Source organism: Electrophorus electricus, chromosome 3, assembly GCF_041902795.1.
Source record: "Electrophorus electricus isolate QZ-2024a chromosome 3, ASM4190279v1, whole genome shotgun sequence".
NCBI classification, from domain to species: Eukaryota; Metazoa; Chordata; class Actinopteri; order Gymnotiformes; family Gymnotidae; genus Electrophorus; species Electrophorus electricus.
This window is the reverse complement of record NC_137499.1, coordinates 10,322,501-10,348,194: the sequence shown is the minus strand read 5'-3', so window position 1 is coordinate 10,348,194 and position 25,694 is coordinate 10,322,501. Positions and strand designations below refer to the sequence as shown.

General features: G+C 43.5%; 4 protein-coding genes across 11 annotated transcripts in view; 3 read left to right on the top strand and 1 right to left on the bottom strand.

The window, feature by feature from the left end:
• Window positions 1-392: 392 nt before the first annotated feature.
• Window positions 393-9,087, bottom strand: ndufs1 (NADH:ubiquinone oxidoreductase core subunit S1). The gene is made up of 19 exons (XM_027004688.3): window positions 8,854-9,087; window positions 8,165-8,247; window positions 7,844-7,935; window positions 7,630-7,737; window positions 7,082-7,158; window positions 6,919-7,000; window positions 6,612-6,742; window positions 6,187-6,372; window positions 5,912-6,046; window positions 5,568-5,682; window positions 5,236-5,381; window positions 4,906-5,034; window positions 4,702-4,831; window positions 4,309-4,469; window positions 3,578-3,732; window positions 3,169-3,344; window positions 2,869-3,003; window positions 2,719-2,791; window positions 393-778 (listed from the first exon to the last, which is right to left on the bottom strand). Exons 2-19 carry the CDS (start codon window positions 8,241-8,243, stop codon window positions 687-689), a joined length of 2,202 nt encoding a protein of 733 aa, XP_026860489.3. The 5' UTR covers window positions 8,244-8,247; window positions 8,854-9,087; the 3' UTR covers window positions 393-686.
• A 385-nt stretch (window positions 9,088-9,472) lies between these two features.
• eef1b2 (eukaryotic translation elongation factor 1 beta 2) lies at window positions 9,473-11,384 on the top strand. Its single transcript, XM_027004689.3, has 6 exons — window positions 9,473-9,629; window positions 10,103-10,225; window positions 10,414-10,549; window positions 10,738-10,801; window positions 10,902-11,027; window positions 11,185-11,384. Exons 1-6 carry the CDS (start codon window positions 9,550-9,552, stop codon window positions 11,337-11,339), a joined length of 684 nt encoding a protein of 227 aa, XP_026860490.2. The 5' UTR covers window positions 9,473-9,549; the 3' UTR covers window positions 11,340-11,384.
• A 128-nt stretch (window positions 11,385-11,512) lies between these two features.
• Window positions 11,513-16,683, top strand: zdbf2 (zinc finger, DBF-type containing 2). Of its 5 annotated transcripts, none has more exons than XM_081710198.1 (7): window positions 11,513-12,313; window positions 12,403-12,447; window positions 12,656-12,707; window positions 12,840-12,902; window positions 13,040-13,139; window positions 13,661-13,788; window positions 13,946-16,683. In XM_081710198.1, exons 2-7 carry the CDS (start codon window positions 12,411-12,413, stop codon window positions 16,392-16,394), a joined length of 2,829 nt encoding a protein of 942 aa, XP_081566324.1. In that variant the 5' UTR covers window positions 11,513-12,313; window positions 12,403-12,410; the 3' UTR covers window positions 16,395-16,683. The 5 variants fall into 5 exon arrangements, with proteins under 5 accessions (XP_081566324.1, XP_081566325.1, XP_026860486.2 ...); XM_081710199.1 differs by having other exon boundaries at window positions 11,516-12,313; window positions 12,600-12,707; XM_027004685.3 differs by lacking the exon at window positions 12,840-12,902 and having other exon boundaries at window positions 11,519-12,313.
• Window positions 16,684-17,452: 769 nt separating this feature from the next.
• adam23a (ADAM metallopeptidase domain 23a) overlaps window positions 17,453-25,694 on the top strand; it is a 15,121-nt gene continuing 6,879 nt past the window's right edge. For all 4 annotated transcript variants that reach the window (XR_003410278.3, XM_027004715.3, XM_081710190.1 and 1 more), the window contains exons 1-21: window positions 17,453-17,773; window positions 18,453-18,676; window positions 19,260-19,336; window positions 20,066-20,129; window positions 20,228-20,310; window positions 20,649-20,712; window positions 20,816-20,888; window positions 20,985-21,061; window positions 21,204-21,269; window positions 21,568-21,636; window positions 21,785-21,951; window positions 22,066-22,150; window positions 22,367-22,454; window positions 23,048-23,099; window positions 23,245-23,344; window positions 23,521-23,592; window positions 24,240-24,326; window positions 24,553-24,633; window positions 24,952-25,002; window positions 25,191-25,254; window positions 25,461-25,566. Coding sequence is in view for 3 of the 4 variants with exons in the window: in XM_027004715.3 (XP_026860516.2) it covers window positions 17,695-17,773; window positions 18,453-18,676; window positions 19,260-19,336; window positions 20,066-20,129; window positions 20,228-20,310; window positions 20,649-20,712; window positions 20,816-20,888; window positions 20,985-21,061; window positions 21,204-21,269; window positions 21,568-21,636; window positions 21,785-21,951; window positions 22,066-22,150; window positions 22,367-22,454; window positions 23,048-23,099; window positions 23,245-23,344; window positions 23,521-23,592; window positions 24,240-24,326; window positions 24,553-24,633; window positions 24,952-25,002; window positions 25,191-25,254; window positions 25,461-25,566 (1,829 nt within the window). In the remaining variant the exon portion in view is untranslated. The remainder of the gene's footprint in view (window positions 17,774-18,452; window positions 18,677-19,259; window positions 19,337-20,065; window positions 20,130-20,227; window positions 20,311-20,648; window positions 20,713-20,815; window positions 20,889-20,984; window positions 21,062-21,203; window positions 21,270-21,567; window positions 21,637-21,784; window positions 21,952-22,065; window positions 22,151-22,366; window positions 22,455-23,047; window positions 23,100-23,244; window positions 23,345-23,520; window positions 23,593-24,239; window positions 24,327-24,552; window positions 24,634-24,951; window positions 25,003-25,190; window positions 25,255-25,460; window positions 25,567-25,694) is intronic.

Sequence of the window (25,694 nt, the reverse complement as noted above, 5' to 3'; positions counted from 1 at the left end):
CAATCTGCTAAGTTAAAATGAATGCATTGTCCTTAATTGATAGTTTCTCATGAATATGTGGCATAGTTTATATGGTCAAAAATTAAGGAAACGAACAGCAAAATGTTTTATAAACACCCCCCCCTTCCCCCTAATTATATGCTTTTTTAAAAGTCTGCTGAGAATGTTTTTAGGATGCACTAGTTCCACTGAAGTGTTTTGTACAGTGCACAAAAACACAGAATATACACTATGTCCACTTCTATTTTGACATTTACACACACAAAAAAAGGAAATCTCCAGAATATAATTACCTTATAATGACCCTTTTTTCTTTAGACAGATAAATGCGAGTGTAAACGTTTTGTAACTTGTCAAATGTTTTGGCAGCACATATAGGGGACATGGAACAATTAGGTATAATAAAGTTTTATTCATCATATGAGCTTTCAATAACAATGCAGTCCTGCTTTGATCTCAGTGTGTGAATTAAATCTTTCCAAGCTTCTTATTGGTGTATTTAAATAAACCAAACCATAACTTTTAAGATGGTTTACTGAGAAACAAACCTTTTAGGACTAATTACAGAAATGAGCAAGTAACACAGAAACCTTGCTTTACACAGGCACACACACACACACACACACACACACACATATGTGTGTGTGTGTCAGGAGCAAGCTACAGTGAGCAGGTAAGGGTGCAAGTTAGCAGATAGCCGGCTCCTCTACTGCCCCTGCACCTTCGGTCACAGCTTTCACACACTTGGCCATCGTCTGGGAGGCTCTGCTGATGGAGTCTGGAATACAGATTAAAGAGCATCTTTCAGAGGCTTATAACAAAACACTGCACAGTCAGGCAGATGACAACAACAATAATAAGTCATTGTTATTAACTGACGCATGCACACGCAGAGGTGCCAGGCAGCGGGTAATAAAGTGCGAGTAGTAAGTGAGTGAGTCTGTACAGTAGAGTTGGCGTGTAGTGTGTATAGTGTGCGTGTGTATTGGTGGACCTGACTAGCTGGTACCCTCCAAAAGCCTCAGAAAACAATTGATTTTGGTTTCTAGTTAATATACCCTGTTATACAGTTAACTATAGAGAGATATAATAGTGATAAATAATATCAGACTATTATCTCTGTAATTTATTTTCCATGAGGAGTTCTGTTTCCTAGTATTCTGATTCCCAGACCACCCCCTGCCTCACAAACAAAAGTTGTTTGATCCTCCTGCAAATTAATCTGTCATATAATTTCTGTTATTGACTAGAAAAAAGTTAGAATTCAGACCTGGTTAAAATGAAACCATAATCAGGATTTCAGAAATGAAAGCGGTAGAAAGGGGGCTGGCAAATTCTGGCCCATTTATTTCAGAAACAACTGAGCCTGACCTGTCTTAACATTAAATATGGTTAGTAATGTTAGCTATATTTGCAGCTATATTTAGTAATGTTTGGTATAAGTAGACCCATTGCCCCTGTACACAAGCATGAGTTCATAGAGGTGAGGTAAGCTCTCTCTCTCCCTCCCTCCAAAGAAAAAGGTCTCACATAGTAATGTTTCGTTGGACCGCCATTAGCTTTGATTATTCACTGTGGCATCATTTCCACAAGCTTCTGCTATGTCACATTTATTTCTGTCCATAGTTGCATTAATTCCTCCCCCCCTCCAGCACATCCCAAAGATTCTCAATGGGGTTCAGGTCTGGACTCTGGTGGCCAATCCATGTGTGAAAATGATGTCTCATTCTTCCTGAACCACTCTTTCATAATTTGAGCCCGATTAATCCTGGCATTGTCATCTTGGAATATGCCTGTGCCATCAGGGAACAAAAAATCCATTGATGGAATAACCTGGTCATATTCAGGTAGTCAGCTGACCTCATTCTTTGGCCACATAACATTGCTGAACCTAGACCTGACCAACAACCCCAGATCATGGCACTGCCCCCACAGGCTTGTACGGTAGGCACTAGGCATGATAGGTGGCTGAAGTGATGCACCCATCTTCTTACCCTGATGTGCCCATCACTCTGAAACAGGCTAAATCTGGACTCATCAGACCACATGACCTTCTTCCATTGCTCCAGAGTCCAATCTTTATGCTCCCTAGCAAATTGAAGCCGTTTTTGCTGGTTAGCCTCACTGACCAGTGGGTCTTGTTTAGTTCCAGTCCTTTGAGTTCCTTTTGCATTGTACATGTGGAAATGCTCTTACTTTCACTATTAAACATATCCCCGAGTTGTACTGTTGTTTTCCTACGATTTGATTTCACCACGTTTAAGTGATCGCTGTTCCCGACCACATTCCTTCCTCGAAGATGATGTTTCCCCACTGTCCTTCCACTTTTTAATAATGCGTTGGACAGTTCTTAACCCAATTTTAGTAGTTTTAGCATTCTCTGCTTGATGCATGCCAATAATTTGACCCTTCTGAAATTAATATCTTTTCCACAACCACAGGATGTGCCTTTGGACATGATTATTTAACAAATGAGAAGCTACTCACTGCATCAGTTAGGGTTAAATAACTTGTTGCCAGCTGAAACAATCACCCATGCAGTAATTATCCAATGGGAGGCACTTACCTATTTGCTTAGGTATATCGCAGTGGTGGTATATCGGCCAGGGTGTGTGCGCGCATGCGTGCGTGCATGTGTGTGTGTGTATAACAAATTATTATACACAAGGGTTAGGGATAATGTCACATTAGGATTAGGGTTAGTGTTAGGTTCCTTACCGGTCATGTAGAAGTCTTTTACGGAGAGCTGAGGGGGAATGAGTGGGTCTGCAAGCAGTGACTGGCTGACAGCCTGGGAGAAGAAAAAATATTTGACCAAATCTGAGACCAAGAGGAGAAGAGGCATAGAAGAAAAAGAGCGAGACCAACCTTAGAGAGCTCATGGGCCTGCTGGAAGAAGTTGGCCTCCTCTACATCATCATAATGTATCAGGTTAGGGGCCACTTCCGCCAGTCTCTTCCTGACCTCTTCTAATGTGTCATAGGGCAGAGGTGCTCCAGCCACCTGGCACGCATCACACAAACAGTACAAACTGTAAAAGTGGCCTCAAATGATAAACAGCCCCCAAGACTGTAATTATACATGAGATCTAAAAGCTACATTGGTAGTCTGGAAGTCACTGGACAGACATTTTGCAGCTGTGCGTATTACATGTGCATGTGCACGTACCTCAGAGATAGCCCGGAGGATCTCCCAGTCCTCACGCGCTGAGCCAGGTGGGGTGACCGCAACCCTCGTTTGTTGGGCCCGTCCCTCCGTGTTCACATATGTGGCATTCTTCTCTGTGTACGCTGCACCTGGCAGGATGATGTCAGCCATGGGTGCTCCTACATCACCGTGGTGACCTTCATGGGAGCAACATTCCATTACCATCAGTGTTTTTACTCAATTCATCTAAAACATGCACCCAGAATGGTTATGGTGCACTTGATACAGGTAATATCAAGTTGGGTATAAGAGTATGTGTAAAAGTGTATTATGTATTACTATATCAAGGATTGTGCGATACTGACCCAGGTTTATTTGAGCAGGCCCATCTTGGTGATGTAATCTATGTCTGTGTGAGAGGGAGACTAACCCTGGTAGATTATGAAGCAGTTTTTGGGCAGGTCTGTTCTGGTAATGCAGCCTGCATCAGCTCCCAACAGAAACAGCACTTTGGGAGGATTCTTCCTGATTGCTTCTATTCCAGGTTTATAACCAAGGTCTAAAGCAGCTACCTGACTGGCCACTCTGTAAAAAGACAAACACCCACAGACAAGGCAGGGAGAGATCTTACCGCTCATTTCCAAACACCACACTAGATCAACCAACTACAATTTACGGTTATTTTTACAATTTAAAATGTTACATTTCTTCAATTTCTAGACTAAATTTAAACCAAGTTGCATTTACCTGACACTTTTTATCCAAAGCAACTTACAATTATGGCTGAGTACAACTTGAGCAATTGAGGGTTAAGGGCCTTGCTCAAGGGCCCAACAGTGGCAACTTGGCAGTGGTGGGGCTTGAACCCACAATCTTCCAATTACAAGTCAAGTACCTTAACCACTGAACTACCACTGCCCAACACAGGTGTTCCAACCGACAAAGACTCAGTGTTTAGCTACTTTACAATTGACCCAGTTAACTGTAAAGCAAATGTAGTGAAACCAGACTGGCTGAGGAGTAATTTAACTGTTAATGCCCTAAGATTTTACAGATTAAACATAATCTATCCACCAACATCTGAGCATCTCCTTAACACATCAGAGCTCAGCACAGGCCACATGACTTAGTGTGTTTGTTAGAACAGGGAGCTGGACACACCTGTGTAACACATTCAGGACTTTCCACCCATCCTGCACCCCGCTGGTGATACGGGCATTCTTAGCGATCATGGACACGACACTGAAGATGGCGCCACTGTCTGCCCTCTGCAGACACGAGCTTCCCACCACCACCACCGGCCGCTTGGCCTGGGCCAGTACCTGGCAGAAGGGGAACAGGGCATCTGTATCTACTGCAGACTTAGTCAACCATGGTTAACATGATTAACAAGGAATGTATTTGTATGCTACAGTACTGAATGTTAGTAGATAAACAAGTAGCTTAATTAGTCCTGATGGTACAGTTCAGATAATATGATCAGTTTGTGGGGGGTATCAGGTGGAGGCTGCTATGATGGAGGGGTGCTACATGTGAGGTACAGATGTAGATCACCTGGCAGTAAGGGTGAGTTCCAGCAGCAATTTCCTGAAGCACTCGAGTGGAATCGCCGAGGTGGTTGTATGAGTAGCTAAGATCCACTTTATGACCAACCAAAGAAACCTGTAACTCATTATGTAGCCAACTACAAACAGAAAATGAGGATGAGTTAAATTATCATGAGTTAAAGTATCAGGTACTATGCTGACAGACACCCACCTCTTGCGGATGCGTGCATTGAAAAGTGGGGCCTCGTAGCGGGGGTTTGTTCCGATCAGAAGCAGCAGGTCACATTCCTCGATGCCGGCAATACGAGTGTTCAGCAGGTAATTGGAGCGTAGGTCGGTTCTGGAGAGTTTTAGAAAGGGTAGAAGGAAGGGGGGTGAAGATAGGGAGAGAAAAGAGTATCTGATGCCATCTATTGTCCCTAGACTTTCAGTCATGCTCGAAAAGCAGAGCTGGGCTTATTTTCAGAGAGTATCTCAGGACAGGACTAGGGGGTACTGATCCCAGAACAGTTTTAGATAGCTGCTGCATCAGAGAACTCACCCAGCACCAGCCACAGGGAAGCTCTCCTCTGTGCAGAGCAACTCACTGTCCAGTTTGTTCAACAAGTCCTTCAGGGCGACCAGAGATTCCGCATCGGCCATCCCACCGACAATGGCTGCTACCTCAGACCCCTGGACACTCTGGAGCTGAAAACCAAGTCACACACACACACACAAACACTTTTCTTACATATTATACTACCTGGGGCATAATTTAATGCAACACACCTACGAAATTATGTAACTTTTGTACTAGGTGTTCATGCTTAATTATGACAAAGTTGAATAGACGTTTTCATAGACATATTTCTCATGGTGTTGAAACACGTTTACCACGCCAGCTACATGTGTGAGGACATCTTCCCAGAATGTGGGCACGAGCTGCCCAGTGGCGTCCTTCATCATGGGCTGGGTGAGGCGCTGACGCTTCAGCCCATCATAGGCAAACCTGAGCAAGAAAGAGCAAGAGTGAGAGCAGAGAGTTAGCGTGAGACCAGCAGTAAATTTAGAGGGATAGGGTTGTGATAAATTTATAGGACCTACTTCAAAGGTGTCTTTGGAGCCATTACATAAAACACGAAACTCAGAGTTCAACATCTGGTCAGATGTCCTTACAGAATTAAATGTGAGTGAAAGATGAGGCAGTATTTTATAAGCATGACATGCTGCCAGCTCACCTGGTCTTGTCGGAGATCCACTCCTCATTGACGTCTTCATTGAGGCGAGGCAGAACCCTCATTACCTCCCCACCTCTTGTGCTCACCACTATATTAGATCCCACTGCATCAAGCACGTCAACAGATTCTGTTTTCCTATTACCAGAATGTACATGCACAGTCTAAATGTCCAGGGTCCTGGGTCTCTCACATGGCTTACTGAGTTAGCCATCACAATCTGGATACTCTTGTATAAAGCTGTTCTTTGAAAAGCTAATTCAAGCACATGGTCTTACCTGGTCTCCCAAGGTCGGGCTGTGAAAGCATAGGGTTTGGATGTCAGTGCTCCCACAGGACACACATCAATCACGTTCCCCGACAGCTCTGACATGAACATTTTCTCTACGTAAGTGCCAATCTGCATGCTGTTCCCACGGCCTGTGGTGCCAAGATCCTGCACCCCAGCAATCTCACTAGCAAAGCTGGAACACACAATATAATAATCAAACACCTACAGGGGCCTGTCCTAGTCCTTTCAGGTTTATATACACATTTCTTATATTTTTCCTTTTTGCTCATTATTAAAAGTAATCTAGGACATGGGAGAAAGCAAGTACCTGACTAATGATCCTGTTTATTCTTGAAACAAAACAACATGACTATGTAAACACATAATAAACTGAATGTGACAGCCATCAAAAGGAACCCTGGGCTCTCTCACCGGACACAACGTGTGCACTGAATGCAACGTGTCATGATCGTTTTGATGAGAGGGCCAATGTTCTTGTCCTCCACCGCCCTCTTCCCTTCGGTGAACCGACTTCTGTCCGAGCCAAACATTAACGACTGGTCCTACAATCACACAGCAGTTTGGGGTGTTTTGGGTTTTTCCCCCCTTTGGTAGAGTGAGCTAATAAAGTCTACTAATAAGGCATATTTAAAGGTTTGCTAGATCGTTAAAGTGGGATGGGCCTAAATGAACCAAGACCACACCCCCAAGACAGTGGCAGCCTGTAAAGTCTTCCTACCTGCAAGTCACACTCTCCTCCCTGGTCACAGATTGGACAGTCAAGAGGGTGATTGGCAAGAAGGAACTCCATGACTCCCTCCCTACCAAAAGAAAAAGACAGTACACTAATCAAACCCCTGTCATGGGCTGAAGGGTTACAGATGAACTAGTATTTGGCATACCTGGCCTTCCTCGTCTTCTCAGAGTTGGTGAGAATATTCCACCCTTTCATGACAGGCATAGCACACGCCGCCACAGGCTACCGGTAAACAACAGAGGTATGTTTCAAAAGGCAGCTCGAGTTAGGGTGCTTGTAAACATATGAACTGATTTTTCTGCTTTTGTTGTTTTTTATGCACATCTTGCCAATTTTCTTTCATCAGGGTTCCAGCTACAATTTTCTTCCATATTTTGTGGTGCTGATCATCTTGATGCGCAATAAGGGCACGGTATGTAAGAAATATATTGATAAAATTGTAAATGCACACAGGTTCCAGAGTCCCTGTACATTAAAATGCACCAACTTGCCAAAATACAGCCTTCTGGAAATAAGTGCTGCTATTTCAACATGAACATCCCAAATGGTAACGTTTATATTTAAAACTATGCAACAGGTGCATGCACATATCTGCAGTCATGTCTTGAAAGGGAAACAAATGAGTGCAAAAGCTCAGCAAACATGGCTCACAACTGGAAATGTTACATAAGGCTCCTTTGGGGAACAAGTTACCTTTGGCGCTCGCTCAATCTCTACCAAACACATGCGACAGTTTCCTGCCACAGACAGGCGTTCGTGATAGCAGAAACGAGGTATCTGCACCCCAACTTTCTCACAAGCCTGTGTAAAACCAGAGTTAGCAGCTGTGAGCGTTTATTTGTAGGAGCCTATTCAGTGTTCAAGTGTTTCATGTTTAAAATAAGTACAGGGATCATTCAGTCATCACCTGCAGTACAGTAGTGCCTGGCTCAACCATCACAGGCTTGCCATCTACAAACACCTCTACCATATTACTCAAGGCCCGGACAGATGTCCTTACTGTAAATCAACAACAACAACAAAAAACAGTTATTGTCTTAATTGACAAAGACAATGAGATTCTCCAACTAAATTAAAATGCAATTCTTCCTTCACAATAATGGTATGTATTCTGGAGACTACAAACAACTGCTGCCTGTCTGGAATGTGTGTATAATTTCTGCATACAGTGACAACAGGAACTGCTATGACAGTGTCCGCTAAAAATGCGGGATGTGAATAGGTTTACCATTGCTGGAGGTGGCAAGGGACACTTTAGAGCGGGACGCCCCAGCTAAGGCCCGTCCGACTGCGGGTAAACGCAACATGACACTGTCAAATAAGAAAGGACGGCAATATCAGTACATGTCACATCTATTCCTAAGTAATCAGATAGCTGTTGTTTGAATGAATACATTGTCTAGAATCATTGGATGACCGTGTTATAAAAGGAACTGTAAGGTGAACAGCTATACACAGACCATTCAAATTAACAACGATTTAAATGTAGCTAGTATAGGACAAGTTATTATGGCAGTTAGCTGGCTAGCTAATATGTTAACAAACTATACATTTATACATTAGATGGCATCGAAGCTAGAAACTGCGACGAGTTCATGTCTATGTCTAATGTTACTAGCTACATAGTTTATAATAAAAGGTATTCTGGATAGGTAACCAATAAAATAAACCATCTACAGAGATTTGCATAAGACTAAGTACTATTGTGTTGACGTCTTTCTGTGCTACTGTGTACATTATCTAGCGTTAGCTAGCTAATAAGCTAACCGCTGGTCAAGCCAAGGACAGATACAGCGTTTCTCTATATTCCACTTTGCGTATATTTTAATGATTCGTGCAGTTTTCAAGTGAGATAGTAACTACAAACATAAAACAGCTGTGAGCCAGTAATGCCAGAAACTCAATCTTACATCTTACCTTGACGCTGTTTGGCCTCCTAGCCCAGACCACTGGGGTTAAACCGACGGCACCAGCGCATTCAGCTCTTCGTGTGCTTCCGACGACATGACGGAAATGACCGATTCACTTCGACACGTAAAAGATAACACTAAAAAGATAACAATAATTAGAAGTATTGACTGTAGTGGATACGGCCATTACTGTAGTTTCACTGTGGTAATGCTACACTAACACTAAATATTAGTGTAACAATAAATATTTAACGCTACAGTCTTGACCTATGGCCTTAATACAGAACGTCACTTCCGTTTTCCGCGAACTCTTTATGGTATAAAAATATAATTTAACAGCTAGTAATGTGTTAGTTACCTGTTCCCCCATTTATTCGCGTAAATACGTTTAAATAGAATTCACGTAGTCAAAAATTTTGTTAATTTTCCAAACCTACGTTCGCTCGTGATTTTATTTTAGCTTTTCAATTCACCACCCCATGTGCCCATTTAATGGGAACGAGCGAAATACAAGTGGTGTTAAATGCGTTAAATAAATAAATACATTATTTCAGTGCCACATTGGTCATTGTTTTTAATCGGTTAGTTTTAGTTGCAGTTTGGAGGAGGGGTCGTGGTCCCGCCGTATAAAGGCCTTTACGGGCGGCTCTATCGGCCTCTTCCGCCCTCAAACACTAACGGTACACGACGTCTAATCTCAGAAATGGGCTTCGGTGACCTGAAAACTCCTGCTGGGCTTAAAGTCCTTAATGACTTTTTGGCAGATAAAAGCTATATCGAGGGGTACGTTAAAATGTTTGTATTTGGGATACTAGGTAGGTTATCAAGCTAGCTGCTTTGCGTTTGGTTGCATGCGTTAGCTTCTGATAGCTAACTGTTAGCTCTCTTGCTTGCCTAACTACAACACAGATCCCGTAAATATCTTGTAAATGCTTGGGTATGCTACTTTAGTCACTTGCTGGTCATTGTCACTTGTGTTTTTACGTACGTTCATACCTGGATGAGTTCTAAAAGCAGCTTAAACACGTCCTTTTCTATGAAAGATTTCATCTAGGGTTCTTAACTTGTTAATATATCTGGATAGGTAAGAGATTGAGCTGCTCTTGGAGGAACACTGAATGCCTGAACACTGGCATTTTTAGAGAGTTCCATAGTTGACGTGGGTTAATCGACCCACAGCTTTGTCTAGACGACTAGCTTTTACTAGAGCTTGGAAGAACCATAAGCATGTGTATTTGCACTTTATGTTCTCGCAGGTATGTGCCATCTCAGGCTGACATTGTTGTGTTTGATGCCCTGTCTGGTGCACCCTCTGCTGACCTGTGCCATGCTCTTCGTTGGTACAACCACATCAAGTCTTACCAGAAGGAGAAGGCTAGGTAACCATTAACATCTGCATGTGAGACCTTCAGATTCCCCAACATATGATGAGTTGAATCACCATCTTTCGCCTGAGTGGATGATGCACAATTCTTTTAAACACTGACATACCTGGGAGATGAATGAGTTATGTGCATGTGTGTGTATATGTGTGTAAAACTAACACACTCCCCTCTGAACACTGCAGCCTCCCAGGGGTGAAGAAGCCTCTGGGGCAGTATGGGCCTGCTGGCATGGAGGACACAACTGTAGGAGTCCCTGCAGTCAAAGATGAGGAAGAGGATGATGACATTGACTTGTTTGGCTCTGATGAGGAGGAGGAGGTCTGTATGATGCCCTTTGAGGATGCCAATGCTAGCAGTTGCTCTGGAAGCATGATGATTCTCTCACCATCTTTCGACTGATGTTATGATGGACCTTTCATCCCTGATCACCAGACTACGTAACGTGTGTTGGGTTTCATTTCTCTGTATGAGCTTCTGATTTTTGCCTTTTCCCCTCACTTTCATAGGATGAGGAAACCAAGAGGATTAAGGAGGAGAGACTAGCAGCCTACAATGCAAAGAAGTCAAAAAGTATGTTTCTACCCTTCATGTTCACACCATTTTATTTAATAAGTGAGATTACTGAAGACTAATGTTTCTGCTTTTGTCTGACCTTTTAACCCTCTTGCAGAACCAGCCCTCATCGCCAAGTCCTCGATCCTTCTGGATGTCAAACCGTGGGATGATGAAACGGATATGACCAAGCTAGAGCAGTGCGTCCGAAGCATTCAGATGGATGGTCTGGTGTGGGGCCAGTGTAAGTTACTAATGCTAACCATTTTGCTTTTATTTTGACATGGTGCTCAAGTATAAAACTGCATTTAAATGGATGATGCTCTTAGTCTGTAGAAACTGATGTTGCAAGTGTTCAGTTCATTCACTTTCTAATAAATGCCATTTCTTCCCCCCCCCAGCCAAATTGGTTCCTGTTGGTTATGGTATCAAGAAGCTGCAGATTGCATGTGTAGTAGAAGATGACAAGGTGGGAACAGATCAGCTGGAGGAGCTGATCACTGCCTTTGAGGACTATGTGCAGTCCATGGATGTGGCTGCCTTCAACAAGATTTGACACTTCAGTGGACAGCATTATAAAATAAAGTAGCACTTAAAATAAGATGGAGTCTTCATTTTCACAGTAAGGGTAACTTCTCACAATACAAGAATAATAAAGGAACCTAACCTGCTGAATGTGCCGGGTCTTGCACGCTGAACCCATCATGAGCCCTTTATCCAAAAGGGCGGGTTCCCGCGCTCTTCCTACGTCATAACGGGAAGAGCCGCGCGAGATACGGGTGCCGATGAGGTCTGAATGGACTAACGTTTTCAATCGGGTGAAGAGCTAGAGTAATGTTGATTTTCACATTAACATGCTTGTGTATTGTTGAGCCAATGGGTTTTGCGGTCGCGCGTTAACTTCAAATAAGTCACTTGGCCTGTCACGCTAAATATTACTAGACGCGAGTTCAGCCAGCTAGGTTAGCTAGAGAGCTAACGTAGCTAGTCAACATTTATGTTTGTGTTAATTCAGCTGTGTCGGGGTCAGAATACTACCAACTTTTTATTCGTATCCAACAGCTGAGAGGGGGTTTGTCTAACGCTATTTGTTAAGGCTATTTGTTTAGCTAATCAATATGGGAGACTTGAAATATGAATGCAGGCCGAATTACCGAAGTTGTCTGGCTGGGTTAGCTAACTGGCTTTCTCGCGCTAGTCCGGTAAATTAAGCGCGCTAGGTCGATAAACTAAAGCCCACGCGCTCGAGCACTGGAGTGAAGAACTAACACGCGGTAAATATTCACACACTTTAGTAAAAAATCTCATTAGTGACGCAGTTAATTCTGCAAAAATACGAGAATTTTTTTTTTTTTAAATGTTGGGTACCAGTAGTCCTTAAAGTAAGACATTTTATACTTCGTGTTAGGATTGCAAAAATCGTCTTTGTTTAAGATAAGACTTTTAAGATCTAGGATACCTCGTGTCTGTCCGTCTGTGCGGTGATATGAATCGCCAGCCCTGTAAGCGCAGCTCCGCTCCCCCTGGCAGGTGAGTACATTTGCAGTAATTTTGTTCGTCATAAGCACAGACTTATCGAAATCTAATTGCTCGTGGCGCAAACGTGTTGCTGTTTTCAGACTCTACTATGCCTCTGGAGGAGGGACCCACTCCCATTGCTGAAAGTATGTATGAAAATACATATATATATTTATATGGCTGTATGTGTATGTATGACAATACATATACATTCATATGGTTGTGTGTGTGTGTATATAAAAATACATTTGTTACATCAATCTCTTGGATCTTGCTCTGAAAACCCTTTTCCTTATAGACATTGATGTTGAAGATGCTACGTCCAAATGGTTTATTTCTGAGTATTTCATGTAGATGCAGACAGGATGCAAACTGACATGGATAACAGGGTTACTAACCCTAACAGGTGAGTTACAGCAATATGATGAGCAAAGCAAACCATTAATTAAGGAAACATATTTGCTTCATGATTAGTGCTCGGCTAATCTATTATATACACCTCATATTTTCCTTTTTCTGTAATCTTGTCATCTTTCAGAATGTTTTGCTCTCCAGCATTATATGTAACAAAGAGTCATACACTGGGAAATGTGAAGTTTTGGTTTGTTTATATTTCATTATTCACATGATTGTTTTATATAGTGATAGAATGTGTTGTCCATATAGAAGCTATGTTTTTGCTTAGTGGCTCCTGTTAATGTTTTGAAAAAATGAGAATTGTATGTTTTCTTGATATAGGTCCAGCAGGGAGGAACAGCCAGTTGCTGGTCCCTCAAACACGTCCCAGCGACAGGGCTTCTGCGGCTGCTGTCAGATCCTCTATAACAGCGTAGAGCAAGTACATTACTTCATTATGTATATGCCCTTTCTAGTACATAAACTGGACTGTTTGTCCTGTATTGCTGTAGCATAAAATTGCTCACGTTCATGCCGAAATTTGTATTTCATATTGCATATGCGTATTTGGTCACCTTAATGCATGGCTTGTTTGTGTATATAAAACTCATCATATATTGCAATAAATCTGAAATTAGACATGGCATTAGCATATATACAGTTGCAATCATGTTTTCTGTATACTATGTTCTGCATTAAGCGAAAAGATGCTGAATAAAATATGCCAGGACCTTGGTGTGGATATTACTTTCTAATTTTCTAGTCTTTAGTTTTTGGTTGTAATTTTTAAAATGCTTGTTTTCGTCTGATTTTGGTGTATGCACCATTTTTAAAGACATGGAGATGGAATGATGGATACAACAAATTATTAGCCTGTTTGTCTGTTGTTCTTCTTTAACAGTAGTTTTCTGTGATGTAATTTGGTAAAATTGATGTTTTGCCCTCCTTCCCCTTTTTCGTTAGCACATCCTAAGCACCAGACACAGGGAGGCGCTACGACGAACAAGGGCACATGTGTCATGTGGGAGCCTGATGGAGCGATTCCTCCAGGATGTTCTCCAACACCATCCTCATCGCTACACTGACACACAGTGCGCCATATACTTTGTAGTTAAAAAGGCCCAGTGTTTTTTATTTTGCCCTTTTCCTAATTATTAGTTTATGTCATGAGTAGTTGACAAGTTCAGTTTTGTTTGCTGATTTCCAACACAGCTGATATTTCAGTTTCATCTGTTCATGTACCTATAGGCCTACCCATGCTGACTTGCCTTGCTTGAGCACCCTGCCGGTCCCAAGGGAAGAGCTGTCAGAGATTTACTGTGGATCAGACGATGGTGGGGTCTCTGTTGGAACGCGAGAAGAGATGCCAAGCTCTGATGACGAATCCTGCCAAACAGCACAACCTGAAGCCACTGTTATCTCCTGGAGTAGGAGTCAGCAGCAAGCTCCTTCCCCGGCTGTGCGAATGGGCAGAGGAGCAGCTACGAGTGCACAAACTGCTTTTGACACAGGGAAAGTAAGAGTGGAGCACCCTCCTCCAGAACAAAATTTCCCCACACTGGGCTTCTTGCACAGGACTAGTGGCAAGTCTACACCATGTAAACCACATACAACGCAATTACCACATACAACTAAAGCAGATCATTGTCAAATCCAACCTTCTGCACACCCCAGCAGCTCAAAGACTCCTCATCAAAGACATGAGTCTCCACAGCTTCAGCACAGGAAAGCACACAGGAAAACCAACCGGCACAGAGAAAGCAGTGATTCCAACCCAGGTTCTCCTGCTTCACCTGACACAACGTACATGACCTCAGAAGCCTTGTCTGAGCCACTGCAGCCAAGGGCATGGACCACAGCAACATCACCCTGGAAGGAGCCACACAGGAAGCAGATGACCAGTGAGCAGTCGGACCAGATACAAGAGGTGATTGAAGATGTTATTGTGCGGCACTGCTATGGCCACAGTCCCATACCCAAGAGACAGGATGATCCCAAGAGACAGGAGGATGAGGGCAGCTTCCACATCAGCTTGCAGTCAATAGGTGAGTCTAAGGACAGTGAGGAATGGGACACTACAATGCAGGTAGCGTTGGAGAAAATCACAACTGAGGACAAATATCTAGCATGCCTCACAGATGTGCATGTAAACCTTGAGGACCAAGAGTACGAAAACCAGCTGACTGCAGCCCTGAACACTGTGCCAGAAATCATGGAGGCAAAAGCTGTAAAGGCCAAAGAGAACACAGTTGAGGATATCATACCAGACCTTCCTCACATACCACAGTCTTTCATCGGAAAGACGTGGGCGCAGGTAATGTTTGAGGATGACCTGAAGGTGGAGGGCATGGTGAGAGAGTTCCGACAGGGGCGCTTTCTTTGCTATTTTGACAGCGAGTCCCTGGCTAAGTTTGGGAAGCACTGCAGGAAAGGGAAAAAGTGCAAGAACCAAGAGAAGGTAGATGATGTAGAGTGTAAAGATGTTCTGCCTCTTATGGAGCACAATGAGGAAGATCCCAACCACTCACTTGTGTTCAGGAAGACCAGACAACGGATATATCGGATGGCGTCACGCTGCCAGGTGGTTAAGGTGAGTCACGGGACGCAAACGGCACCCCTGAGCTGCCCCGTGGTGCGCAGGAGAACAGTACCTGACACTGGTGCCATGCAGAGTAGCAGTGAGCCTCAGAGAGACCCGAACCTTGAGCAAACCCCAGACATGAAGACAAGGCTGTGTGCGCTCAAGCTTCCTGCATCTTACTGCAGGATTATGACTCCTGTGCAGCCCAGAACAGTGGTTTATGTTCTTTCTTCCCCAGATGCAGGGCAAGGTACCTTTAAGCCCACTCCGATTAAAAGAATAGGCAGAAAACGGAAGTCAGGTGATGAGGAATATGCCCTTAAATACAAGTACAAGAAGACGCCTCTCAAATATTATGACCCCCTGACCAACAGAATCCTTAAAACTCCACCTAAAGGGATGCCTTCAACCCCCACTACCAAATGTCTTTCTCATGTCCGGCAGTTATTTCGTAGCCTAAGTCCAGACATCAACAAGGAACACCATGGTTCAACACAGAGACGGTCACCCCGAAGCTCTAGAAAGGGCGGGAGTGAGGGTAGCATGGCAGATCTTTGTGCTTCTACCTCTGGTTCCTGCCTGGACAATGGAGGACCATCAGAGCCTAGTTCATCCATGTCCAGCAGCAGAAAGGCCTTGTTTAGCCACTCTTCCATCTCTAGTAGTAGTCGCTTCCTTCTAGGGCAGCTGATGCCCACTGTCTCCCACACAGATAGCTCCTCCAGAGCATCTGCCCCACCCCTTGCAGACAGCAACCTCAGGGTGGCAGGCTGCGATCGGGAACAGGATCGTGGAGAGGCACACATTGACCAACTACCAGTCAGCCGTCGCCTGCGTCGACAGGGAGTCGTGGAGAAACCCCTGACTCCACCAAAGAAGCCGTCATCACCTGGCTACCGGTCCAAGCGGAAGTCAGCCAGGACCAGTTCAAGAGCAAAGCCTAACAGTCTTCTCCAGCAGAGGCTCAGCAGCCGTGGAGCTGCAGGTAGTAGAGTGTCCACCCGGAACCGCACTCCAACCAGAGCTTCACCTCGATCTGCTAAACTGGCTGTGAAGCACCTGGAGGGACCCAGAACTAAAGCAGGTTTAGAGCTGATAAAGTCTGCTGGAGAATGACCATGATGTACAGAAAAACCAGCATTTTATCCTAGTCTCTTTTATATGTCTAACAGGAGCTGTAAAAGCAAAGAGCAAAATGTGGTCTTTGTCTATTGAATGCTGTTACATTTTTTTGCACAATTGGATTTCTAGGCGGAAGTCATTTTTTGTCTGTTTTTCTTGTTTGTCATATGCATTTTTTAAAATGGTTAAGGGGATATTTTTTAAGTTTTTAATGAATATTTTTGTCAAGTGCTTGAATAATCACTGTACATTAAAGTTTATTATTTAAAGTTTATTATTTACAGCTAAATAGCTTTGAGTCGTGATTCTCCCTCCCATAAATTTACTTATGAGTTCTACCAGGTATTTATGTTAATATGGATAGATGTCCTTTTTAAATTGTGTATTTTGCAAATAATTTCGTGTTTTCTGTCTCTTGAGTTTCCGATACTGTTTTGTTTTTTTCTCTATATGTAGACAGTTATACGCTCCGCTGGTCCCACAAGACCGTTATACTAAGATTAGCCTCCATTGTTCGGATTTGTTTCTATCCAACAGGGATGGTGTTTATCTTCACGGTTTACCCTTTGCGCCTTTCTCAAAAAAAGAACCGCTTTAATGATACCCTGCGGTCATGGACACCTTGAACGTTAGAGGTTTTAGGTTTAGTTCCTTGAAACTTATTATATTGCAACAATTGGTGCTATAATCTTATTTAAAAGTTATATATATATATATATATATATATATATATATATATATATATATATATTATTTATTTATATTTTTTAGTGTCTTTACTTTGGAAAATTATAAACAAGGACCGAAATAAAATTACTATTACCACTACTATTACAATAACCAGAAAACGTTTTAATATAAATTTGAATGTGTAAACGGAGAAGAGACCAAAGGTTTTCCGGTAACACCTTATTAAAATGTTAAACCGCACAAGCAAGTCTCCTGGCTGCGTATGTTAGGATCGAGTGCGAAAATAGTGTTCATGGTGTGTTTGCGCAGCAGAGTCCAGAGGAAAGCTGGCTGCAGTGCGCAGTCGCAGTGGCTTCCCAGAATTATGTGACGCTTGGCCACCGCCTGCCGTCCAGCCATCCCTCCGCCGTTTACCGTGCTCCCACCCGCCGCCTGTCATCTGCGCTACCCATCCTTACATCGCCAATGATACATGCTGGACTTCCTTCTCTTCCCGCGGGATACACCTAGAATTCGATATTTACATTGCGTCCGCAACAATGGCTCGGGATGTCCGCTGTAGTCTGAAGCGCTAACTTCATTTTTTAGCCTTCAAATATGAATCATGCGTCTGATATTCCATCTGAGTCTGCTTGCTGGCATCTTAGTTGCATTGCTACCTTCATTTTCTTCAGCATTGGCTGGTATGTATGCTGTTCACCTGTCCGCATCTAACATGACAGTGAAGGCCATGTCTACTTGCGTATGTATACTTGATTATAAGTACCTCGCGGTAGAATGTTACCTTTAACGTAACGATCGCATGCAGATTATTTGAAAACCAAGGGAAACGCGTTTCTTGACTGACAAGCCTCCGTTACTTTGTTCAGTTGATATGCGTTTATATCACGCAGTCTAAATGAAGGATGTGTCTTCTACAGGCCCCTGTACAGCGCTGATATGTAAATGGAATGGGTTTAATACACGGCCAAGCAGAGTCCCTGCACCTACTGACGCGAACTGCATCCTCCTTTGATTATCTTAAATGAGGTTATGCACTCGTGGAATAAACGTATGTGTATTATGTACTGTATTCGGCAATCCCTTTAACTAAGATACAAAAGTTGAAGATTATTTTCACTGAAGAAGCTTCTGTCCGTGAGGAACCCCTCCCCATTAATCATATTGTGAACCTCATACGTATTTTAAAAATGGTGATTTTTTTTTGGATCTAAGTAATTTATTTCTCAGAAGTTTACGGTGTTGTCCGCATTACAGGAAACTAGCGCAGTTCCTGTGCGCGCAGTCCAGGGTCCCGAGCTTGGGTCGGTAGGCACGTTCATGTATAATTGACGCCGTGTCGTGCTGCCTCGTGTCATGCAGTTTCCCCCGCCGCGGAGCATGAAGATACCAGGGAGCACAAATCCGAGGGGTCGCGGCAAGATGTGACAGTAACTCCGGACCACAAAAACACCACGAAACGCTTGGGCGCGCGGCATGTCACAATCACGTATCCATCGCGCCTCATCTACTATTTAAACGAGGAGTCCGAGAGCGCATATCATGGCTTGGCTACTCGGGCGCGCAACCAAGCCAGTGGAGGCCAGGTAAGATAGACTTGTTTGTGTGTGTGTGTGTGTGTGTGTGTGTGTGTGTGTGTGTGTGTGTGTGTGTGTGTGAACTGGAATGCTGGATGAGCACTTTATAAGAATGAGGCAAAACTGCAACATCCCACCCCCACCCCCCTCCAGCCTTGGCATTTGCTGAGTTTGGTGCATTGTGTACATCACTGTGAGCAACTCTCAGAGGTGACTATGGTCTGCTAAGCACCCCTCTGACACTCCTCCCCTGACTCCAACATCCTTTTTCGCAAAATTAGCATTTTCCTCCTCTAGGGATGAGTGTTGGGGTTTGCTTGCAGTGCACACTCACTGCTAATGCAGCGTTCCAGCACAGCAGCACTGCTGTGTAAACTGAGTTTTCTGCTTCCAAAGAAAAACTATTATGTTGACTAATAACAGTGTTGGGATTGTGTAATTGGGTGATTATTTTGAGATACTATCATTTTTTTTAATATATATAAATGTACATTAAGTTTTTGCTGTGTTTTTCATGCCAAAACCTTTACACATACAGTGCAGTTTAATAAAAGCTTCAGAATATCCCTGTTTTTCTGCTGGACTCCCATAGCCTGTTCACTTGGCCCAGACAAGCTTCCAGCTGGACGCCTTCGGATCCACTTTCACTCTGGATCTAACACTAAACAAGTAGGAGATTTGTGTGTGTTTGTTTCTGTTCAGTTGAGTATGTGTGGGATTTGTGTTTGTTTGTGTGTGTGTATGTATTGTGTGGGATGTGTGTGTATTTGTGTGTGTATTTTCCTGTGTGTTTATTTTGTTTGTGTGTATTTTTATTTCTGCATGTGTGTCTACACAAGCATGTGGAGTGAGGGCCGGGGGAGTGCATTTTGAGAGATTCAGAATGCTCATCAGAGTCAAGGCTGTGGGAGGCACAGGACGTCGGCGTCATGCCGAACAGGAGTCCTGTGCACTCTACATCTGAAGCACTGTGTTTAAGCCTAAGCCTAAATGTAGCCCTAGACCTAACCCTAAACTTAGCTGTTGTTAGAGCAACATTTTCTGTGCAGTGAGTTCTCCAAGTGCACACTTAGGTGACCAAACCGTGGAGATCAGAAAGAGCAGTGCTCATGGTCCCAGCACAGGATCTATTTCTATTGCTCAGAAGATTTTGGGTCAGTAGGTGTGTGTTTGTGTGCTTATAACAGGAGTGACTCACTGCAATGTCTGATTTTTTTTTTTTTTACTCAAATGTGAGCACTGAAATACATCGACTCACCATCTGCAGTAGTGTGGGCAGCACTTACACTTTGATCAGGTTTCTCTTGTGAAGTTTTAGGTATTTTGAAGAGCAGCTGGTTATAGTATTTAATGTTTCATGTCTTTGTATATTACCCCGATAATTGTTTTATTTTATAGTGATTTGCTGTCTTCAGATTATGTGGAGATCCACTATGAGAAAGACAAACAAGTATTTTCAAAGGTAAGTTGCACACTTATGCCCCCACCCCAACCCACAATGGTGTTTTATAAGTGTGTGTAAGTGTGTGTAAGTGTGTGTAAGTGTGTGTGTGTGTTTAGGGAGGAGAACATTGTTACTACCATGGCCAAGTGAGGGGGAAGGAAACTTCTCAAGTGGCTCTGTCAACATGCAATGGGCTTCAGTAAGATGCACTCTCAGTCTTTTTGTGTGCGTGTGTTGGCCTGTGCCTGCGTTTGTTTCTGTGTGTATGTGTTTGTGTGTGAGTGTGTGTGGGGACCTGTGCCTGTGTTTGTGTAAGTGCATACTTTTGGAGACACACTGAGTGACCAGATGGCAGGTGCAGTGCATGAGAGGCTTTGAATGTCATCGTGGCACTGTGTGACCACGTGTCACAGAGAGAGGGCAAACATGCACTATCCAGCCCCTGACAGCAAGCAAAGGCTTTGTCATGAGCAGATGAAATGACTGAGCCTGTTTTTTTACCTTTCACATCTTGCCTTTGCTGTTCTCTTCTTGCAGTGGAATGTTCAATGACGGCACCTTTGTTTACCTCATTGAGCCACTGAACCAGACTAACTACTCGGTAAACTATGTGTGCATTTGTCTTTTATGTACAAAAAATACTGCCAAAGTACAAACAGTAAATGTGAATTTAGGTCTACAGATTCTGAACTTTTACCTTGCAGGAAACAGAGTCGCGACCCCACACCTTGAAGCGGATGTTATCTCTTCATATGGGTCATGACCTCGCTGGTCCGGGTAGGCGTACACCACACCGTCTTCTAAGACACCTAATGGGTTGCATGAGTCTTGTCCTGGTTTCCATGGTTACAGATCTCCTTCTCTCTCTTTCAGCTGCTGAGAAGCAGGAGGAGGAAGAGCAGACTTTCGCCGATATGCCGTGGTTGAGGCGTCGCAGGAAACGCGCAACGGTGAGGCCCCTGACTGCCGCCTGTCCGTTTCTATGGCAACATCCCTGAATGATGGCACACATATTGCGTGGCAACACATATTCTTTTTGGATTTTAACTGTGTGGTTTGTGCTGTGAAGTCACAGTCAGGTGTCTCTTTTAGATGCCACAGAAGGTATTTGATGAAATGAAATATCTGGAAATCATGATAGTCAGTGATTACAACACGGTACGTGAGTCTTGATTCTTGAGTCTGTCCTAGTAGTACTAGTGTTCACTTTTCACTGTTTTATCACTCTTGATTCATGCTGGGTTGGGTAATAATGAGATTGAACATTTTTGTTGGGGGCAGGGAAAGCGTGCTGCCATGACTTAACAACCCATGTTTTAGTGCATACGCCTTCTTCCCAGGTTCTGTATTATAACTGTTGTCCACTAGGGGGCACGATAAAACAAACAATTTATTAATCTACCATATTTTAATCTTAGACGTATCAAATATTTTGCAATATCTTTTCTATTTTCAGTTTAAGAGACATAAAAGCAAAAAGCATACCAGGAACTTTGCCAAATCAGTGGTTAACCTAGTAGATGCAGTAAGTATGCATTATTGTTGCCATATTGCAGAATACTAGTTTATTTGAATGTGAAACAAACAAACATGAATAATAAAACAACAACAAAAAAATCTAGTTTTAGATGTTTGGCATTTTTATTTTTATTATGCAATATGATGTCTCTCAGATCTTCAAAGAGCAGCTGAACACGCGTGTAGTGCTGGTTGCTGTGGAGATTTGGACGGACCGTGACAGAATTCCCCTGAACGTGAAGCCTCTTGACATGCTACGAGATTTCTCCAAGTACCGTCAGCAGAACATCCGTGTCAGTGCCGATGCCGTTCACCTCTTCACGTGAGTCTGCTGCAGGGACGAGCGTGGGTCAGACAGGGTTTGGGCAAATGTGGAGTGAACAGTCTGAGAGAGCGTTTCTTGAAGCTTCAGATAAGGATGGTGTTGTCCTCACAGGAACATTACGTTTCACTATGGGAGGAGCAATGTGGCCTATATTGGGGGAGTGTGCTCCATCCCGCGCGGAGTCGGCGTGAATGAGGTGAGGCTAAAACTCTTTTAACACCATAGAGAGGTTTAGAAGTTTGTCATTTTCACTTTAAAATGACCTCTAGTAACACACTTGCAGGAATAAGACAATGTATAATACTGCTACCCTCTCTCTCTCTCTCTCTGTGTGTGTCTCTCTCTCTCCTTCTCTCTTTCTCTTTCTCTATATTCTCTATGTTTCTGTCTCTCTGTATTCTATCTCTTTTAGTTTGGCAGCACATGGACGATGGCTGCCTCTCTCTCCCAGAGCTTGGCACAGAATCTGGGCATCCACTGGGATCCAGTTAGCAGGAGGAGTATGTCTGAGACTGTCACAATGTGCTTTCTTTCATAAGATATGATTAGGGCTAGAGGATTAGATTTAGGGTTATGGAGTTAGGGCTAAGGCTAGGGTTAGGGGTTTAGGGTTAGGGCTAGAGGATTAGAGTTAGGGTCAGTGTTAGGGTTATGGGGTTAGGGTTATGGGGTTGGGGTTAGGGTTATGGGGTTAGGAGTTTAGGGTTAGGGGGTTTGAGTTAGGGCTAGAGGATTAGAGTTAGGGTTAGTGTTAGGGTTATGGGGTTAGGGTTATGGGGTTAGGGGTTTAGGGTTAGGGGGTTTGAGTTAGGGCTAGAGGATTAGAGTTAGGGTTAGTGTAAGGGTTATGGGGTTAGGGTTATGGGGTTAGGGGTTTAGGGTTAGGGGGTTTGAGTTAGGGCTAGAGGATTAGAGTTAGGGTTAGTGTTAGGGTTATGGGGTTAGGGTTATGGGGTTAGGGGTTTATGGTTAGGAGGTTTGAGTTAGGGCTAGAGGATTAGAGTTAGGGTTAGGGGTTAGGGTTAGAGTTAGTTGTGGCCATTGGCATGTTCAGTGAATCCAATTAATTTGTGTTTATTGCTCTTTTGCCCAGAGGAGTGTGGCTGTATGGATTCATGGGTCGGGTGCATAATGGAAGATACGGGGTACAGTGGCTACACACACACAACATGCACACACATTTGCATGGACACACACGCACACAGTAGTTGCGTATTTGATGTTCTTTGGACCTGTCCCATATGTTATCATGGGTGTTCTAAGCCTGCACTTCCATGCTGACTTGTGCAGAGTGCAGCATCCCCGCAGGTTCTCCAGATGCAGCATCGCTGACTATAAGAACTTCCTGCTCAGGGGAGGTGCTTCCTGTCTCTTCAACAGACCCAACAAGGTTATCCAGAAGTTCATGGCACACATTTTGCAATTGCTGTAGCTCAAATAATATTATTTATCTCCAACACTCCAACACAAAGTACCTACAAGGGCACTTGACGCCGTAAGGGTTTTGTGTGTGTGTGTGTGTGTGTGTATGTGTGTGTGTGTGTGTGTGTGGGTGTGTGTGATCAGCTCTTCGAGGCTACAGAATGTGGCAATGGATATGTAGAGGTTGGGGAGGAGTGTGACTGTGGAGCAAGGATGGTGAGTGGCCACTATTAACATAATTACCATTAACAGCATGTGACGCTATTAACATTATTACCATTAACACCATGTGACACTATTAACATAATTACCATTAACACCATGTGACACTAGTAACATAATTACCGTTAACACCATGTGACACTATTATGATAAATACCATTAACACCATGTGACACTTAACATAATTACCATTAACACCATGTGACACTATTATGATAAATACCATTAACACCATGTGACACTATAAATATAATTATCATTAATAACATCTGACACTATTATGCTAAATACCATTAACACCATGTGACACTAACATAATTATCATTGATAACATATGACACTATTATGATAAATACCATTAACACCACATGACACTATTAACATAATTATCATTAATAACATGTGACACTATTAAGATAATTATCATTAACACTATGTGACACTATTTTCATCTCCATTAACACCATGTACCACCAGTAGAATACTTAATTTAGAGCAGTCATATGCCATAACAAAGACACACTCCCATACTGCATGCCATCACAAGCAAAATGTAATAAAATGTTAATCATGGCAGGTTGTGTTAGTGTGTGTTTGTGTGTGTGTGTACACTCTCAAGAGTGTGTGTTTTGCTATCTTAGGAGTGCTATAAAGACTGCTGTAAGAAGTGCTCTCTGTCTAATGGAGCCCACTGTAGTGATGGCCCATGCTGTAACAGCACCTGCCTGGTGAGAGCACCTCCACCCACTCCTCCTCCTCCGATCCTCGACACACCCCCCCCTCCACTTCCCCCATTCCTCCCCATGCCGTCTCCACCCCTCCCTTGACCCTCCCCCTGCTCCTATGGGTTTGTCTGTAAGTGATCATGCCTTGTGATTCATGCTGTTGTAGAGTAATGTATTATTTAAAGGGATTGGCTAGCTCGGTCTCTGACTCACTATATCTGGTCCTCAGTTCTTAGCGCGAGGGTACAGTTGCCGTTATGCTGTCAACGACTGTGATATTTCAGAGACTTGTTCAGGAGACTCAGGCCAGGTCGTCATTCTTACACACAGTCTCTTACACACAAAGACACACATTCACACACACAAAGTAACAAATTCACACACATGCTCTCTCTCTCTCTCTCTCTCTCTCTCTCTCTCTCTCTCTCTCTCTCTCTCTCTCTCTCTCTCTCTCTTTCTCTCGCTTGCTCTCTCTCTCTCTCTCTCTCTTTTACTCACACACACACACACACACACACACACACACTTACAAAACACTCACACCCCATAAATCTCAAATTCACTTTTTCATAATTGTCTCCTCCAAGCTGTATAATGAATTGAACTGAAGTTGTCTTTTGTCCCACAGTGTCCTCCTAACCTACACAAGCAGGACAGCTACCCCTGTCAACTTAACCAGGTGAGGTTCATTTATCAGAGTTTCTCATAGGAGTTTTTGGCATGTGCTGTTTCTCAGGACTTAGTAGCATGTGTGTTATTTCTCATAGTACATAGTGGCACAGGTGCTGTTTCTCTTTGGAGTTAGTGGCACAAGTACTTCCAGCTTTTCACTGCATCTGCCTCTTCTCACTGCCTTTGTTGTTGCAGGGCCGTTGCTATGGTGGTGAATGCAAAACAAGGGACAGCCAGTGCAAGTACATCTGGGGTCCAAGTGAGCTACGTTAGCATGGACAAGCTAACCCTGATCCTAACCCTATCATGGACAAAAATGTCAAATCATTTCACTGACCAAGCCAATTTCACACTATGTAATTCTCTCTCTCTCTTGCTCTCTCTCTCTTGCTCTCTCCCTCTCTCTCGCTCTCTTGCTCGCCCCCCAACCCCCCCCACCCCCACTTTGTTTTTTCTCCCTCTCAGAGGCAGGGGGCTCAGAGAAACACTGCTACGAAAAGCTAAACACTGAGGGATCAGAGAAAGGGAATTGTGGGAAAGATGGAGAAAAATGGCTCCCCTGCAGTAAACAGTCTGTTTAACCCTGGTTCATTACTTGTTGCATGTGTTAAGAACTGCACAGAAAAAATAACTTACACTTCATGAATGTCGCAGCCTGTACGTGTCCAAACAACCTCCTGTGTTTTGCCATTTCTGTGA

Coding starts and splice junctions, on each gene's coding strand:
- ndufs1 (XM_027004688.3), bottom strand. CDS start 8,243: ATGTTGCGTTTACCCGCAGTCGGACGGGCCTTAGCTGGGGCGTCCCGC. Junction 6,373..6,611: donor CAGTGCACACGTTGTGTCCG/GTGAGAGAGCCC, acceptor TGTGTGTTCCAG/CTTTGCTAGTGAGATTGCTG. Junction 6,047..6,186: donor GCCCGACCTTGGGAGACCAG/GTAAGACCATGT, acceptor TTCTGGTAATAG/GAAAACAGAATCTGTTGACG.
- eef1b2 (XM_027004689.3), top strand. CDS start 9,550: ATGGGCTTCGGTGACCTGAAAACTCCTGCTGGGCTTAAAGTCCTTAAT. Junction 10,226..10,413: donor TACCAGAAGGAGAAGGCTAG/GTAACCATTAAC, acceptor TGAACACTGCAG/CCTCCCAGGGGTGAAGAAGC. Junction 11,028..11,184: donor TGGTCTGGTGTGGGGCCAGT/GTAAGTTACTAA, acceptor TCCCCCCCCCAG/CCAAATTGGTTCCTGTTGGT.
- zdbf2 (XM_081710198.1), top strand. CDS start 12,411: ATGCCTCTGGAGGAGGGACCCACTCCCATTGCTGAAA. Junction 12,903..13,039: donor CTGGGAAATGTGAAGTTTTG/GTTTGTTTATAT, acceptor TTCTTGATATAG/GTCCAGCAGGGAGGAACAGC. Junction 13,789..13,945: donor CATCGCTACACTGACACACA/GTGCGCCATATA, acceptor ATGTACCTATAG/GCCTACCCATGCTGACTTGC.